This window comes from Otolemur garnettii, unplaced genomic scaffold (genome assembly GCF_000181295.1).
Source record: "Otolemur garnettii isolate 467f Iridium unplaced genomic scaffold, OtoGar3 scaffold00010, whole genome shotgun sequence".
NCBI lineage: Eukaryota > Metazoa > Chordata > Mammalia > Primates > Galagidae > Otolemur > Otolemur garnettii.
Window position 1 is genome coordinate 19,696,836 of NW_003852405.1, and position 13,918 is coordinate 19,710,753.

At 34.4% G+C, this 13,918-nt stretch overlaps 1 protein-coding gene across 3 annotated transcripts in view; it reads right to left on the minus strand.

Moving 5' to 3' along the window:
- Nucleotides 1-2,227: 2,227 nt before the first annotated feature.
- The window catches only part of PKN2 (protein kinase N2), a 138,154-nt gene continuing 126,463 nt past the window's right edge, over nt 2,228-13,918 (minus strand). For all 3 annotated transcript variants that reach the window (XM_003784175.3, XM_003784173.3, XM_023509802.1), the window contains exons 18-22: nt 13,431-13,507; nt 9,431-9,573; nt 5,232-5,339; nt 4,976-5,056; nt 2,228-4,887 (exon numbers count right to left, since the gene is read on the minus strand). In XM_003784175.3, coding sequence (XP_003784223.1) covers nt 4,684-4,887; nt 4,976-5,056; nt 5,232-5,339; nt 9,431-9,573; nt 13,431-13,507 — 613 coding nt within the window. In that variant the 3' untranslated portion in view covers nt 2,228-4,683. The remainder of the gene's footprint in view (nt 4,888-4,975; nt 5,057-5,231; nt 5,340-9,430; nt 9,574-13,430; nt 13,508-13,918) is intronic.

Genomic DNA, 13,918 nt, shown 5'->3' on the forward strand with positions numbered 1-13,918 from the left:
GCAATTTCACAATGGTTTTATTTATCCTGTTTGAAAAATATGGTACTGTTTGGATGTTTGTCATCATCTCTGGAAAATATGTATTATGTTGTTATTGTTTTTCCCTCCTTTCTTCTGGGTCTCTATTCCATCTTTCATATCTCTTAATCTCTCTTTTCTATTTTCCTTTATTTGGGATTAATTTTTCTGATATATTTTTTAGTTTTCTTGATTGTTCTCTTCAACTGTCCAATCTGTTGTTTAATCCTTCCACTAAGTATCACATTTGAATGATTATATTTTTTGGTTTTGGATTTTACAAATATTGGTTAATTTCTTTAGAATTTTCATTTTACATATTTATCTGGTAATTTAGGTATATACAAATTCTATACATAGCTATTGTATAATTTATATCTGAGAATTCTAATATATGCAATCTTTAAGAGGAGATATCTAAATTTGTTATTTCTGTTGGCTCTTACTCAAGGTAACTTGCTGTCTGGTGTTGGGAGATCTTTGGCAGTGTATTACTTGATTAAAAACATTATTTAAGAGACAGGGTCTGTTCAGGGCCTTGCTCTGTCACGTAGACTGGAATGCAGTGGCATGATCATAGCTTATTGCAGCCCTGAATTCCTAGGCTCAAGCCATCCTCCTGCCTCAGCCTGCCTAGTAGCCAGGGATTATAGGTGTGAGACAGTGCCATCTTAATCTGTGTAAATCAAATGGTCCTATTCTTTGCCTCAAGAGTTATTTGCTTCTGCTGGCAGGAAGAGTGTGATGTGCAAAGTGGAATTTGAGCTCTTACAGAGGTCTTATGGATAGAACGGGTAAATCCTGCTGCTATTGGTGACCACATTTCTTCTGGGTCCCCGCATTTCCAAAACCAGCTCCTTCCCCTCTGACTTCTATCCTCTCCAACATCCTGCTGCTTTGACTTACTCTGTCAACTCAGCTTCCAGCCCTAACCTCCTACTTTGGGCTGGGGCACACTCACCCTATATCTTGGGTGCTGCCATCCAAACTTGTTCAGGCTCTTGCTCAAGTTTGCTTGTTTTGGGCTTGGTGCCTGTAGCTCAGTGAGTAGGGCGCTGGCCACATACACTGAAGCCTGTGGGTTCGAGCCCAGCCTGGACCTGCTAACCAATGACAACTGTAACCAAAAAATAGCTGGGCATTGTGGCAGATGCCTGTAGTCCCAGCTGCTTGGAAGAATGAGGCAAGAGTATTGGTTAAGCTGAAGAATTTGAGGTTACTGTGAGCTGTGACACCACAGTACTCTACTGAAGGCGACTAAAAAAAAAAAAAAGTTTGCTTATTTTGGGGTGAAGGGCTGCCAGAAATCATTCTTACCTTTGATCGGGCCAGCAATGCTGCAAATTATGTACCTTATTAAGTCTTAAGAGTTTCTACTTAGTCATGATACCAGACACAAAAATTAAGCAATAGTTTTGATACTCAGAAGTTATTTAAATACCTCTAATTGTGTGTGTGTGTGTGTGTGTGTATCTTACTTATTTTAATAACTTAAAAGTCTCTACCCATCATATTTAGGTATAAAGCCTAATAGTTCTGACAAACCCTAAACATAAAAAGATGAATAGAGGGTAAATCAGAATTCTAAATTTTAATTAAGATTATGATCTATGGATTGAATTTGCTCCTTTGGGTTTCTCATATTCACTCCTCACCTGTTGCTTTGCGAAGACTGGCAGGACCTGGAAAAATTTTCCTAGATTTGAATCTATAAAGCAACTTTAACCAAGTCAACATATAACTCCAATTTCCACTATGTCCTCATTTGTGTTACCGGGAGAACATGGCTGATTTTGTATATCTAAAATATTCCATTTGCAATTATCAACTATAAAATGGCTAAAATTGTTTTGTCTCTTAAACAAGAAGAAAGTACGGGGCGGCACCTGTGGCTCAAAGGAGTAGGGCGCTGATCCCATATGCTGGAGGTGGTGGGTTCAAGCCCAGCCCCAGCCAAAAACTGCAAAAAAAAAGTAAGTACATATAATACTGGTGGTTGCATTTTAATATTAATGCAGGCTGTTCTTCATTTATGAATGTATTGTTGCCTTTTTTTTTCAACTTTCTATTCTCAATATCTAGCCACAGTAAGCATTCCATAAATATTCATCAAATAAAAGAAGCTACTTTTATCGGCGTGGAATACAAACTTTACCATTATTTCCAGTGAAATGGGTTGGAATTTTCATGCCTTCCCCAGGACATAAAGTACTTGCAAGAAAGCTACACTAATTATTCTTTGAGATTTTGAACACGGAAAACCAAAAGCATAGTTTAATCAATAGGAAGTATCTATAAAGAAATAAAAGTTAAAAAAAATAAAATTAAAACCAAAGTTACAAATTTCAAGCTATTTAAACTTTAATTTGTGCATTTGTGGTAACTGAATGACTGCAAAACACTTCTTAGAACACAGTTAAAGGCACATTTCATTTGAATGCATAGTGTACCATTCTAAAATATCTTAATTTCCTTACAAAGTGCTTGAGCAGTCACATACACATACAGTAATAGCAAAATATATTTACACTCTATAAAGCTTAAAATTTTAAATCTAAAATATATATATTTTAAAAACTACAGAAAAAATTAGTGCTTTCTTCAGCTTAATTGTGTGAATATACCCTGCCCTCTAATTTTTTTAGTGATTGACTTCAATTAAAAAACATTTCTGTACATGTTGTAGTTACAAAATGCTATGTTCAGTTTTTAATGCTAAAAGCCTAATATTTTAGACATTGCTTTCTTGCATATTTGAGAACCAGAAAAGGTCAGCAGACTGTACCTCAAAAGTATTTAGTGTTTTATTTTAATGTTGTGTTAACACTGTTTAAATTAAAACCAGACAATTAAGCTAAGTTCCTCTATTGTCCTTTGCCAGGAAGTTAAAGGGCATTTTAAATAACTTTAAGCAACATATTGTTCCCTCTTTCTACAAGATTTTCTCCCAAAGGATCTTGGGTAATAATCAATTTGGAAAGTAGTATGAATTATCTGTGGACAATTTTAATCGTTCTCAGAGTACAATGAATCCGAGCCAACACATCCTAGCAAGGCTGAAATATTTATAAATGTTTTTAGCTCAACTCTCCATAAGGCAATATGCTTTTTCGCGTTTATCACTAAGATTTAAACTTGAGCGATTTTTAAGAGATGAGCTCACTGTGATTAAATGCTTTATTCAGAATAGTTAATAGCTTGCTGTTTCTGAGGTATAATGACCCTAACATGCTAAGTACAGGATCAAAGATGTTATTATTAAACTAAGACAAAACAATGGAGTGTGGACTAAGAGGGAAAAATACACGTACAATAGAGAAATCACAGGCAAGTGGAAAGTCATGGTTTGCAAAAACACATCCCTGTAAGTGTATTAAAAAGCCACAAACGGATCCTCTGAAGAGCTGTAAAAGGATTTTGATCAAATTATTTTTGAGACTTTTGAGGTACAGCTTTAGTGTTATAATAATTTTTTATAAAATATAGACTGTTTTATCAAAAATATTTATACATTCTGTTATAATATATTGCTTTTGCCCTCAATAACTGCCAATATAAAATCTGGATCCAGTGGCCTACAATATACAAATGCACTTAATGTAAATGCTGGAGTTTGAGGTGTCTGCTTGGCCACTGTACAAAAGTGATGAAGTGGTGAAATTAAATAATAAGCCTACAACATAGAATACATTACAACTTGCACATATACATGATCACAGCATGTATACAATAATCCCTACGGTTTAAGAAAGTTATAGTTCCCTTCTACAGCAGACACAAAAACAAGATGAAGTAGGTTGATACACGTAAAATGAATACCAAAAAAAGGGGGGTAATCAGTTCACTGATTTTGGAAGATGTGACAGAACATACTGAGTGTCTAGACTTTGGGAATGCATACAGGTAACACAGTATCTTGGTTCAGGCTGATCAGAAGTCCCCATTCTTAACATTTTAAGTAAATGCTGGTGTTCCTGTTTGTTTCAGCATTGTTCAATGAACAAAAGGTTTGTTTGGCAAGCAGCTCTGTTGGAAAGTTATGAGGCTCTGGTACATGGTTGGTAAAGATAAGGCAGTAAAAAGTTTTCCCCTAATAAATATAGAAAATTTATGAAACAAGACATTAATTCATTCTGTTTTTTAAAAAATCAAGCCTAAAAATGTGCATACATTGCCACTATACTTTTTGATATTAATTTCCTTTAAAAAATAAGAGCATTTGCCTTATTCAAACAGAATCATACTTCATGTGAACAGTAACAGCATTCCAAGCCCTTCTGTTTCTTTCTGTAAAGCATAGTTATGTTATTCATTTTCCTTCCACTTAAGGCAGACATATGGCAAAGCGAGGTTCTACAAAAAAGTGGTTTTTTTCTTTTTGTAAAATAGACTATTGATCCAAAAGTATTCATTTGTGATGGATTTTCGCGGTTGATGTTTGTTCCGCTTAAACTCCATGAAACTGTTTCCAGTGCTCAGATTTATGTTGAAAATATATCAAGAAGCCACTTTTCAAGAGGGTATTAGAATGGGACTTTAAACAAATCTTCATGTGTTTTTCAAGAAACAACTCAGAAGCTACAGGTGGCACAGACAGCAAATGGAAGGTTGCTGGTGAGAGGTCTTCTTGTGAGTCAGTCTGCTTGGTTCACAGTGTTTGGGAAGTTAACACCAATCAGCAATGTAGTCAAAATCTCTGAACATTTCTTGCTCCTCTTCTGAAAGTATCCTTGGTTCTCGAGGTGGAGTCAGAATAGGTGCTTCTGAGGTAAATTCATCGTCAAAATTACTAACATCTTCGCGTCCTCTGATGGTAGGGACAAAGGGCGGCTTTACTTTTTTGTCCATCAGAGCACTCCAATCAATTAGCTGAATCACAAAATAGAAAATGACCAGTTTAGTTCCTTACTCTTCATTAATCTAGTTTTACAAAAAAATTTTCAGTATTTCTACCTACCCGGAAAAATGGGTGCTTCTTTACATCCTCTGCGTCTTTCTCACCAGCCCCAAGGCGCCGCTCAGGATTTCTCCTTAACAGCTAACATAATGTTAAAGTAGAAAAGTTAAAGTAAAAGCCATAAAGTAACTTCATTGATAAGGGTTCTCCTAACTTTCAAAGATTTAGATACTTTTTGGTTTTGTCCATGCAACATCTTTGAATTGAAAAAAATGAAAGTACTTAAAAAAATTCTTATCCTTATTTTAATTCTTACCCTTCTCATTATGGAAATGGCTTCTGTAGATAAGAACCTTGGATACCTTACTTCATCATTTACAATACTGTCAAAAACTTCCTCTTCATCATCACCAGGAAAGGGAGACTGGAAGGAACATCTTTGAGTAAGTTAAAAGGAATTTTAATATGGTAAAATTCTATTACCTATTCACAGTAAAACCAACATCCAGGCAGGGAAAAAGAAAACACAAAAACACAAACAAACCCAAACAATAACAATAAAGAAAAACTATGAAGTCATAATAAATATACGTCTATTACCTACAGGATACACTATATACTCTTACTCAACTCTTCTTTGCATTTGTTTTATGGACCTTTATAAAAGAACCTGTTCATATCATATAAGACCATTTCCCATTTAATTTAATTCCAGTCCATTTCATTCTATTCCACTCCATTTTATTTCATTCCCTCATTCCTCTATCTGGCCAAGCAGTCAATATTTAGGGTATCTGTTAGACAGTGGGGAATATTTATATAATATTCAAAATCCTCAAGAAACTCAATTTTGTTGTAGGACAGAAAATGGGTAAGGTAAATATGGTAATCAATGTTACAGTAAAGGGAAGCTAAGTCTGTAGATATACATTACATAGGGATATGCTTTGGATTTCAAAGTCAACAGCACATTAATGGTAGAACACAATTAGACATTACTAGGCATAAGGGCTGTATTAAGAAGCAGCTACCAACAAAATTAGACAAAAAGGAACTCAAAAGGCAAACACTGACAGATATATTCAACACTCTAAACACAGTAAGTCTTGGGGCATTTCAATAAGCACAGTATTAAAATCATTTCTCATCATCACCACAGATGATGAGTCATTAAAAAGTAGTTATGTTATATTCAGCATGACAACTTGATGTACGAAGGCATAAACTCACACCTGGGCCAAAAACTTGTCTATCAAAGGTGATTTACTACCTCAGGATTTCAGATGGCTTAGCATTCAATTAGTTATTTTCAAAATCAGGAAACAAATGTCTAAATAGCATTTAATATCTTAAAATCACTGAAACGAGTCAGTATCTCTATCCTTATTTTCTCATTGACTACTGGGGAAATATAGGCTTACTTGGCCTCATTAGGTAGATCTAGCTGCTTACTTCCCAGAAGGTATTAAAGAACAAGAGCCAGGCAGAAAGCAGTATCAGTGGAAAGGGAGGGATCCTCAATGCAAGGATTCTGGGAAAATAAATTCAGAACCCAACTTCCTAAGACTGAATGGACAATCTTACTGCTCACAAGTAGGAAAATTTCAAACTTCAATACCTTAGTTTGTTCATTCAAAATACATAAATCAAATACCTACTACGTGGGACAATCTAATTTCTTTTGGGGATTGAAACACCAAGTCAGTGGAAAATTCTATTTCACAAGGATTCTCAATCAGAATTTCAAGTGGTAATGCAGAGAGAATGCTTTTGTCTTCTGCATGAACAATTTTGTACTTGAAAACTGTCACTCTGTAAGTCTCTGACTGGCAAAGAAATATCTATATATTTTTAAAATATATTAAAGTACCTTGTTTCTACAAAGAGATTATAAATTAACAGGGGTGATAACAGAAAGTTATTAACAGATGTGTTTTAAGCACACATAAAAAGAATTCAATAGTCTGACCAGATTCAACAGTCACAGCACCTAATGTCAGTGTCCAGAGTTACTTTAAATTTCTCTGGCACCTTCACTCTCATCTGGCACAGAGAAAAGGGGATCTGGTAAGTTAAATTATTCCTCGAGTCTTTCCAATTCTCAAAACTAGCAGAAATATACAATTTTGAAGACTTTGGCATGATACAGCCAAAGAGTTTTCAATTATTTGTAATAACAGAGAAAATAGACATAAACTTCTTTCATTACAGTTTAAAAAAGCAAAGTCATCACCAAAGTTTCACTAATGCTATGAAATTATCAAGTAGACTGATGAGTGTAAAGTTTTGTTTTTTTCCCTAACTACCCTCTAGTGGAGGAATTTAAAAGAAGTGAAATTCCAAGAAGGAACTGTGATGGTATAGCCAGATTCATTGTCTTTTATCTTCTAGGAAGTTAAAAGCTCAAACATTTAGAAGCTCTTTTACAAAATATGAAACAGGGTGGTGAGTTTAAACTCGGCCCCGGCCAAACTGCAACAACAACAAAAAATAGCCGGGCATTGTGGCAGGTGCCTACAGTCCCAGCTACTCAGGAGGCTGGAGCTTCCTTACTCGATCCCTGACAAACCCTCCAATGGCTTTGAAATAGGACATCGAATCAACTGGCTATTAATTCTGCAGTATCTTACAATAAACTCACATTTTTATATGTAATCTATAATATGGAGAGTAAATTTTAAGCACGAACATAATGAAATTTCATACTTCTTTGAATAATATGTTTAAAAAACAAAGCAGCAAAAATGGTACTCTTAAAAAAAGGAAGGGGGAATAAGGCGTTAAGTATGCAAGAGCTTACAGAAACAACCATCACGAGGACGTCTGGCATCCTCACAAAGTAAAAACCACTGTGACTAGGGTTAAAACAAATCTTGCCCATCCTAACCACATAACTGCTCTTCTAAATAGAGATGAAAAGTTCAGATCTGGACCACTGACTGGTCTTAAGAGTAGAAACAAGGCTGGATGAATTCCATGCTCTGTCCTGGAGAAGCAAAGCATAATATTTGAGACAGGTTCCAAAGCCAGAATGACAGCGTGAAAATCCCAGCCCTACCTACATGAGAGCTGTGTGACTTCAAACAAATTATTAATCTCTTTGTGTGTCCATTTATGTCTGGAAAACGGACACATAACCAGTATTGAGCTTATTAAACGTTGTTCCAAAATTAAATGAGCTGATACGTATAAACTACATAGAAGAGAGCCTTGACTATGGCAAACTTCACTTTAATTAGCCATATTTCTTCTCTTCCTTTTTCCAGAAAATCCACTCCAATATATCATAGCAAACTGGATTTGTGATGGATTTTCGCGGTTGATGTTTGTTCAGCTTAAACTCCATGAAATGGAGTTACTCATCTGAATAAACCAAACCACTTATTTGGTTTTTTTTTTTTAATGGAAGTACCAATAAATAACAGGCACAGAGCAAAACTTTAGAAATTCCTGACATCCAATAATTTGATCATTCATTCATTTCGCTGCTTAATTTATCCATACCTTGAATATAAGGTTGGTTGTTGCCGATGCAGAAACTATAGGATAATGAACCAATCCCAGAAAATAATTTTTCTTGCATCTCTACACCCTCCCTCTAAAATAGTCTCTAATCATGTAGCAGAAGATTTACTCTTTCCCAATTCCACTCCAATTTATCATTTCTAATAATTTATAACACAATATATTAGCTTGCCATTACTGTTTTATTTATTTAACTGTTTCCTAAATGGTAAGAATTTTTGTGCACAACTTAGTTAACCTCAAATTTATTTTCAGTTAATCTCCAGAAATAGTAAGAAAAAATATTAATCTCTTCAACAATACTCTTCTGTTTTCAAAGGTAACATTTTTGACCAATGTATAGTGGACTTTACATGTAGAAAGTCCTTTTCTTTTCTTTTTTTTTTTTTTTTTTTTGAGACAGAGCCTCAAGCTATAGTCCTGGATAGAGTGCCCTGGCATCACTGCTTACAGCAACCTCAAACTCCTGGGCTTAAGTGATTCTCTGGCCTCAGCCCCCTGAGTAGCTAGGACTACAGGTGCCTGCCACAACACTTGGCTATTAACTTAAGTTTTTTTTTTTTGGTTGAAGTTTGGCTGGGGCTGGGTTTGAAACTGCCACCCTCGGTATATGGGGCCAGTGCCCTATCCACTGAGCCACAAGTGCCACCCAGAAAGTACATTCTTACTAGTCTTCCTGCAATTCTGTTCCCTATCAAATCATTGGTTATATATGACCACGTCTTAAAATCATAAAACATAACCACAGCATAATCCTGAAATACAAGACGTATTTATGAAGCATTAATAATGCATTCCACAGATCACATAAAAATCTTTAAAAATCCAGTGAAGATATTACAGAAGCATAGCTGATTATTAGTATACTATAAATATTTATAAAACTTAAATTCCACCCATGCAGAAGACATATTAGGTGGTTTTATAAATGACATGCTTTGTTCTCACAATCATCTTTCTTTTCTCTCTCACCTATTTTATACTGCTTACCTCACCAACGAGCATTTCATATATAAGTACACCAAGCCCCCACCAATCTACAGCCCGTGTATAGGATGTTTCTGTTAATACTTCAGGGGCAAGGAATTCAGGAGTGCCACAAAATGTGCTTGTTCTATCTCCATAGCCCATCCCTGAAAAAGATAAAATATAAACATCTGTTAGCAAAGAGAAAAATGTAATAAAAATAGAAGAAATCCTTAGGAAGTAAAATTAAAGTTGCAAATTTGTGCACAGTGAACAAACTCAAAATGTATCAAAGACTTACAAAGAAAACAGTAAGGACTGGTATAGAGAAAATTGGGTAAAACAGCAACTCTACTGGGTAATAAATAAATAAATAAAATTTCTGTGCTTCTTTTTAGTTACTTACTTTTTCCTTCTTTGCCATTACAAGTGGTGCTGAGAAGTTATAACAAATGGAACTGAATCTGAACTTCAATTGCCATCATCCTTTTAATTCAGTTTATTTACTTTATTATAAAAGTAATCTAAGTACAGTTTGGAAAAACCATAAAGCAAACACTTGAATAATCAGGAGTTTATCAAATGTGTCACATAATATAGGGAGATAGCACAGGTTGGACAGCTTTAATCTAAAAATCTGAAATCTGAAATGCTCCAAAATCTGAAACTTTTTGACCACTGATAAGATGCCATAAATGGAAAATTCCACACAAAAGTTCTTACCAAATCTTTGTTTCATGCACAAAATTATTAAAAATATTATATAAATTTATCTTTATGTGTATAAGGTATAAAACAAAACATAAGTGCATTTTGTGCTTAGATTTGGGGCCTATCCCCAAGAGGGATCATGTATAAGCAAATATTCCAAAGGCTGAAGAAGTCTGAAACACTTCTGGCCCCAATCATTCTGGGATATTCTACCAGTCAAAAGGTATATTCTACCTGTATTAATATTTTAGCTAACTAGTTTTCAAATACACATTCCTCGCAATTTAGTGATATATTAATAAAATGTACATTCTGCATATTGAAGATATGTCTCTATGTATCCCAAAGTGTTAAAAACTCTTGTAAGTGTCCCCTTATGAAAAAATTTGAAAGAGAAGCTCTTGGGGCGGTGCCTGTGGCTCAAAGGAGTACGGTACCAGCCCCATACGCCAGAGGTGGCAGGTTTAAACCCAGCCCTGGCCAAAAACTGCAAAGAAAAAAAAAAACCCACCAAAAAACAAACAAACAAAAACCTATGTGATTAAAATTGTTAAAAAAAAAAATAAAAAAAAGAGAAGCTCTCATTTCTAAATTTAATAAGGTGTACGGATACAATGACTGCAAAACACAAATTTGTATGTCTATGGACCAAACCTTGAAGGACATAATTAGATACATTAGCACATAAGGGCAGAGAATACTTTTTTGCAAAATTTAACATCATACTGAATTTTTATTTTCTTCAATAAAATATTATTTTTTAAAAAGAGTGATATAATATCTATACAAGTTCTATACCAGCCTTTTAGTGACTCAGCCAAAGGTATGGGGAAAAAAGTTAAGGGAGACAGAATCAGAATTTATGTTTCTTAACTTTTATTCTATGTTCTGTTCATTACCAGAGTATATTACATAATCCATACTTTTAGGACACAAGTCTTCTAAATTTTTGCCTTGTCTTATTCATAGTTAACACTGTAAGACCTGTGACATTTAATGTAATACATACTGTCATGCCAAATGATATGAATATATTTCATTCATTTTGATACATTTTCTTATCCTGTCTTTAAAGGTAGTTGAAAGTAGGCCCAATTGGCTAGGACTGGTAAAACTTGATGGAAATAGTTAATCTCCTGCTCTGGAGTAATAAAGACTTGGTTTAAATTTCAGCTCTGCTGCTTGTTAACTATGAAAGCTTGGAACACTTGTCTAACATCAACGTTTCCTCAATGTATATTAGGGTTAACTATATTATCTACCTTTGTAAGACTGTTATAAATTGAGGGAGATCACACATTGGCAAAGTTCTTGGCAAATCCTCAGTAAGGATTCAAAAATTCTTAGCTATTATTATTATAATCTACTATGTATATTTTTATGATAATAAAGGAAAATATTTAATAAGTCTGGCTATCCAATATGTATTTTCCAATTACCTATTATATTCTGGACACCTATGCCAAGTGGTGGTAACACAAAGATGAGAATGAGACACAGTTCTTTTCTTTAAAGAGTTTACAGGAAAACTGAAGAAAAAGATTACATATATAAATATAAATTTAAAATAACATGGTAAGCAAGATAATGTGGGAACAGTGAAGAAGGGCTCCTGAGCAGACTTGGGAGTTCGGGAGGAGAAGAGGAAACCTAGGTAACTTGCCTGGAGAGATGACATTGGAGTTGAATCAGAAGGATGAACAGATGTTAGCAAATAACAGTTGGGATGGGTGGTAACACTGGAGAGGTACAGACCATAAACAGCTCATTGTTCCTGATGCAAATTATTAGACAGGGAACAGCAAGAGATGTGGCTGGAGAGGCAGGCAGGCAGATCAGAGTAAGCTGTGTGTCACATTCCCAGCCAATTCAGTAGGGGTGGGCCACAGCCACATTTGTATTTAGATGGACCCCTCTGGCCATTTAGCACTTACATGGCAGATTGATTTGGGAGAGAAGTCAAAAGATTAGAGATGGAGAAGTCAGGAGGTTTTAACAGACTTGTTAAAACAAGATGAAAGGCGGCAGCAGTAGAGTGGAAATGATAGATTTAGGAGATATTCAGAAGGTAAGTATCAGCAGAATTTTGCAAAAACTAAATGTTGCAAGTTGACAACAGGACAAAATCCCAGATAATTCTACATTTTCAGATTGAGTGAGAGGAACAAGACCACCTGAGGATAAGAAGGTATTTTTGTTTGTCTAGTGTTTGAGGTGTCTCTTGGCTATTCAAGTAGAGCTGCCTAATAGAAAGCTGAATATATATATATCCTTGGAACCTATGAGAAAGGAAATAATAGAGGTGAGACTCACTAGCATACAGCTGCCAGTCAAAAACGAGCAGTAAAGAGCAGCAGGCTAAGAACAGACTCTGAGAAACAAGCATTTAAATCAATAGCGTCCAATAAAGAGAAGGTCAATTAGAAAAAAAAAAGTTACTGGACTTGGACTTAGCAATTAGGTTAGTAGTTATGTGATGGTCATATATTTACAAAGTATATTCATTTAACTATTTGTTAATCAAACACTCACTGACGACTTAAGATGTGCTATGGAAATAAACCTGAGTTAAGACACAGGAAGCTACCAGTGTTGGGGGGGTGACAGACAAGCTCAGTTACAATGTAAGTATTGAATGTAATGATAGGATATCTATTTACAATATGTTTGGTACTATGCAAGATACTTATCTATAATTGTAGCAATCATTGAAAAAAAAACTAACAGAAAAAACTGTGTTCATTTGATAGTTAAGGATATATACTCAAATTGGCTAAAAGTAAGTTTTCCAAAGAGTCACAGCAAATGAAGTGGCAAGGCCAGGATTCAAACCTAGGACTGTCTGTTGCCTAAATCCACTACCTACTGCTGATTCAAATTTCCCCAGTTTACATATTTACTTGTGAATATATAAAAAACATTCTGGAGATATCATATCTATTTTTTTCCTATTTAAAAATGTTAACATTTAAGAAGCTAGAGAGAGGCTGTTAGGCCCATATAGTTCACTGTGTACAATCCCTTCCCTCCAGAATAGACAATTTCGTGTTTAATTAATACTTTCTTAAAGTATTAACAAGATTATTGATATAAAAAGAATCTTGGTCTTCTTATGCTATGCTGTCTAGGCATCTAACCATATTCATATCCGCAGAATAAATTCTTAATGTGATTATGTTATGTAAACAATCTGCAATGTCTTAATGAAGAATAAATTAAAATTAAAAACATGTTTCCATAGACAAATTTGAAACTACCCAAGTGCACAAGAATAGTAATCTATTAGAAAAGGAACTTTAAAACATCCAATTACCTTCTTTGCAAAGTCCAAAATCAGCAATTTTCACAAAGCCCTCTGTGTCTAGCAGTAAATTATCCAATTTCAAATCTCTGTTCAGGATTAAAAAAAAAGAATCAATAATGTCAGTAGGTGATATAGTAAACAAAAAATCATTTCAATAGGGCTCTACTTTCTCTTTACTAAAAATGGGTTTTCTAAGTTATGATTTGAGATTTAAATACTATGTCAAAAGCATTCATTTCTTCTTTTTTTGGCAAATTTACTGCTTTATATAATATAGTATCCGAATAATTTTTCCCATTTTCTATACAAGGAAGAATGTGTTTTAATCATGTCTTATTTTTAAAAATAAATACTTTAAAACATGGAAGGAGTACAAGTACTTTTAATTTAGGTTTTATTAATTTTTTATTTGTGATAATATGACTATTCCAAGCCAGAAGTATTGTTTAGTTAAACTCCATGCATAAGAAAGAACTGTCAAAAAAAAAAAAAAAAAA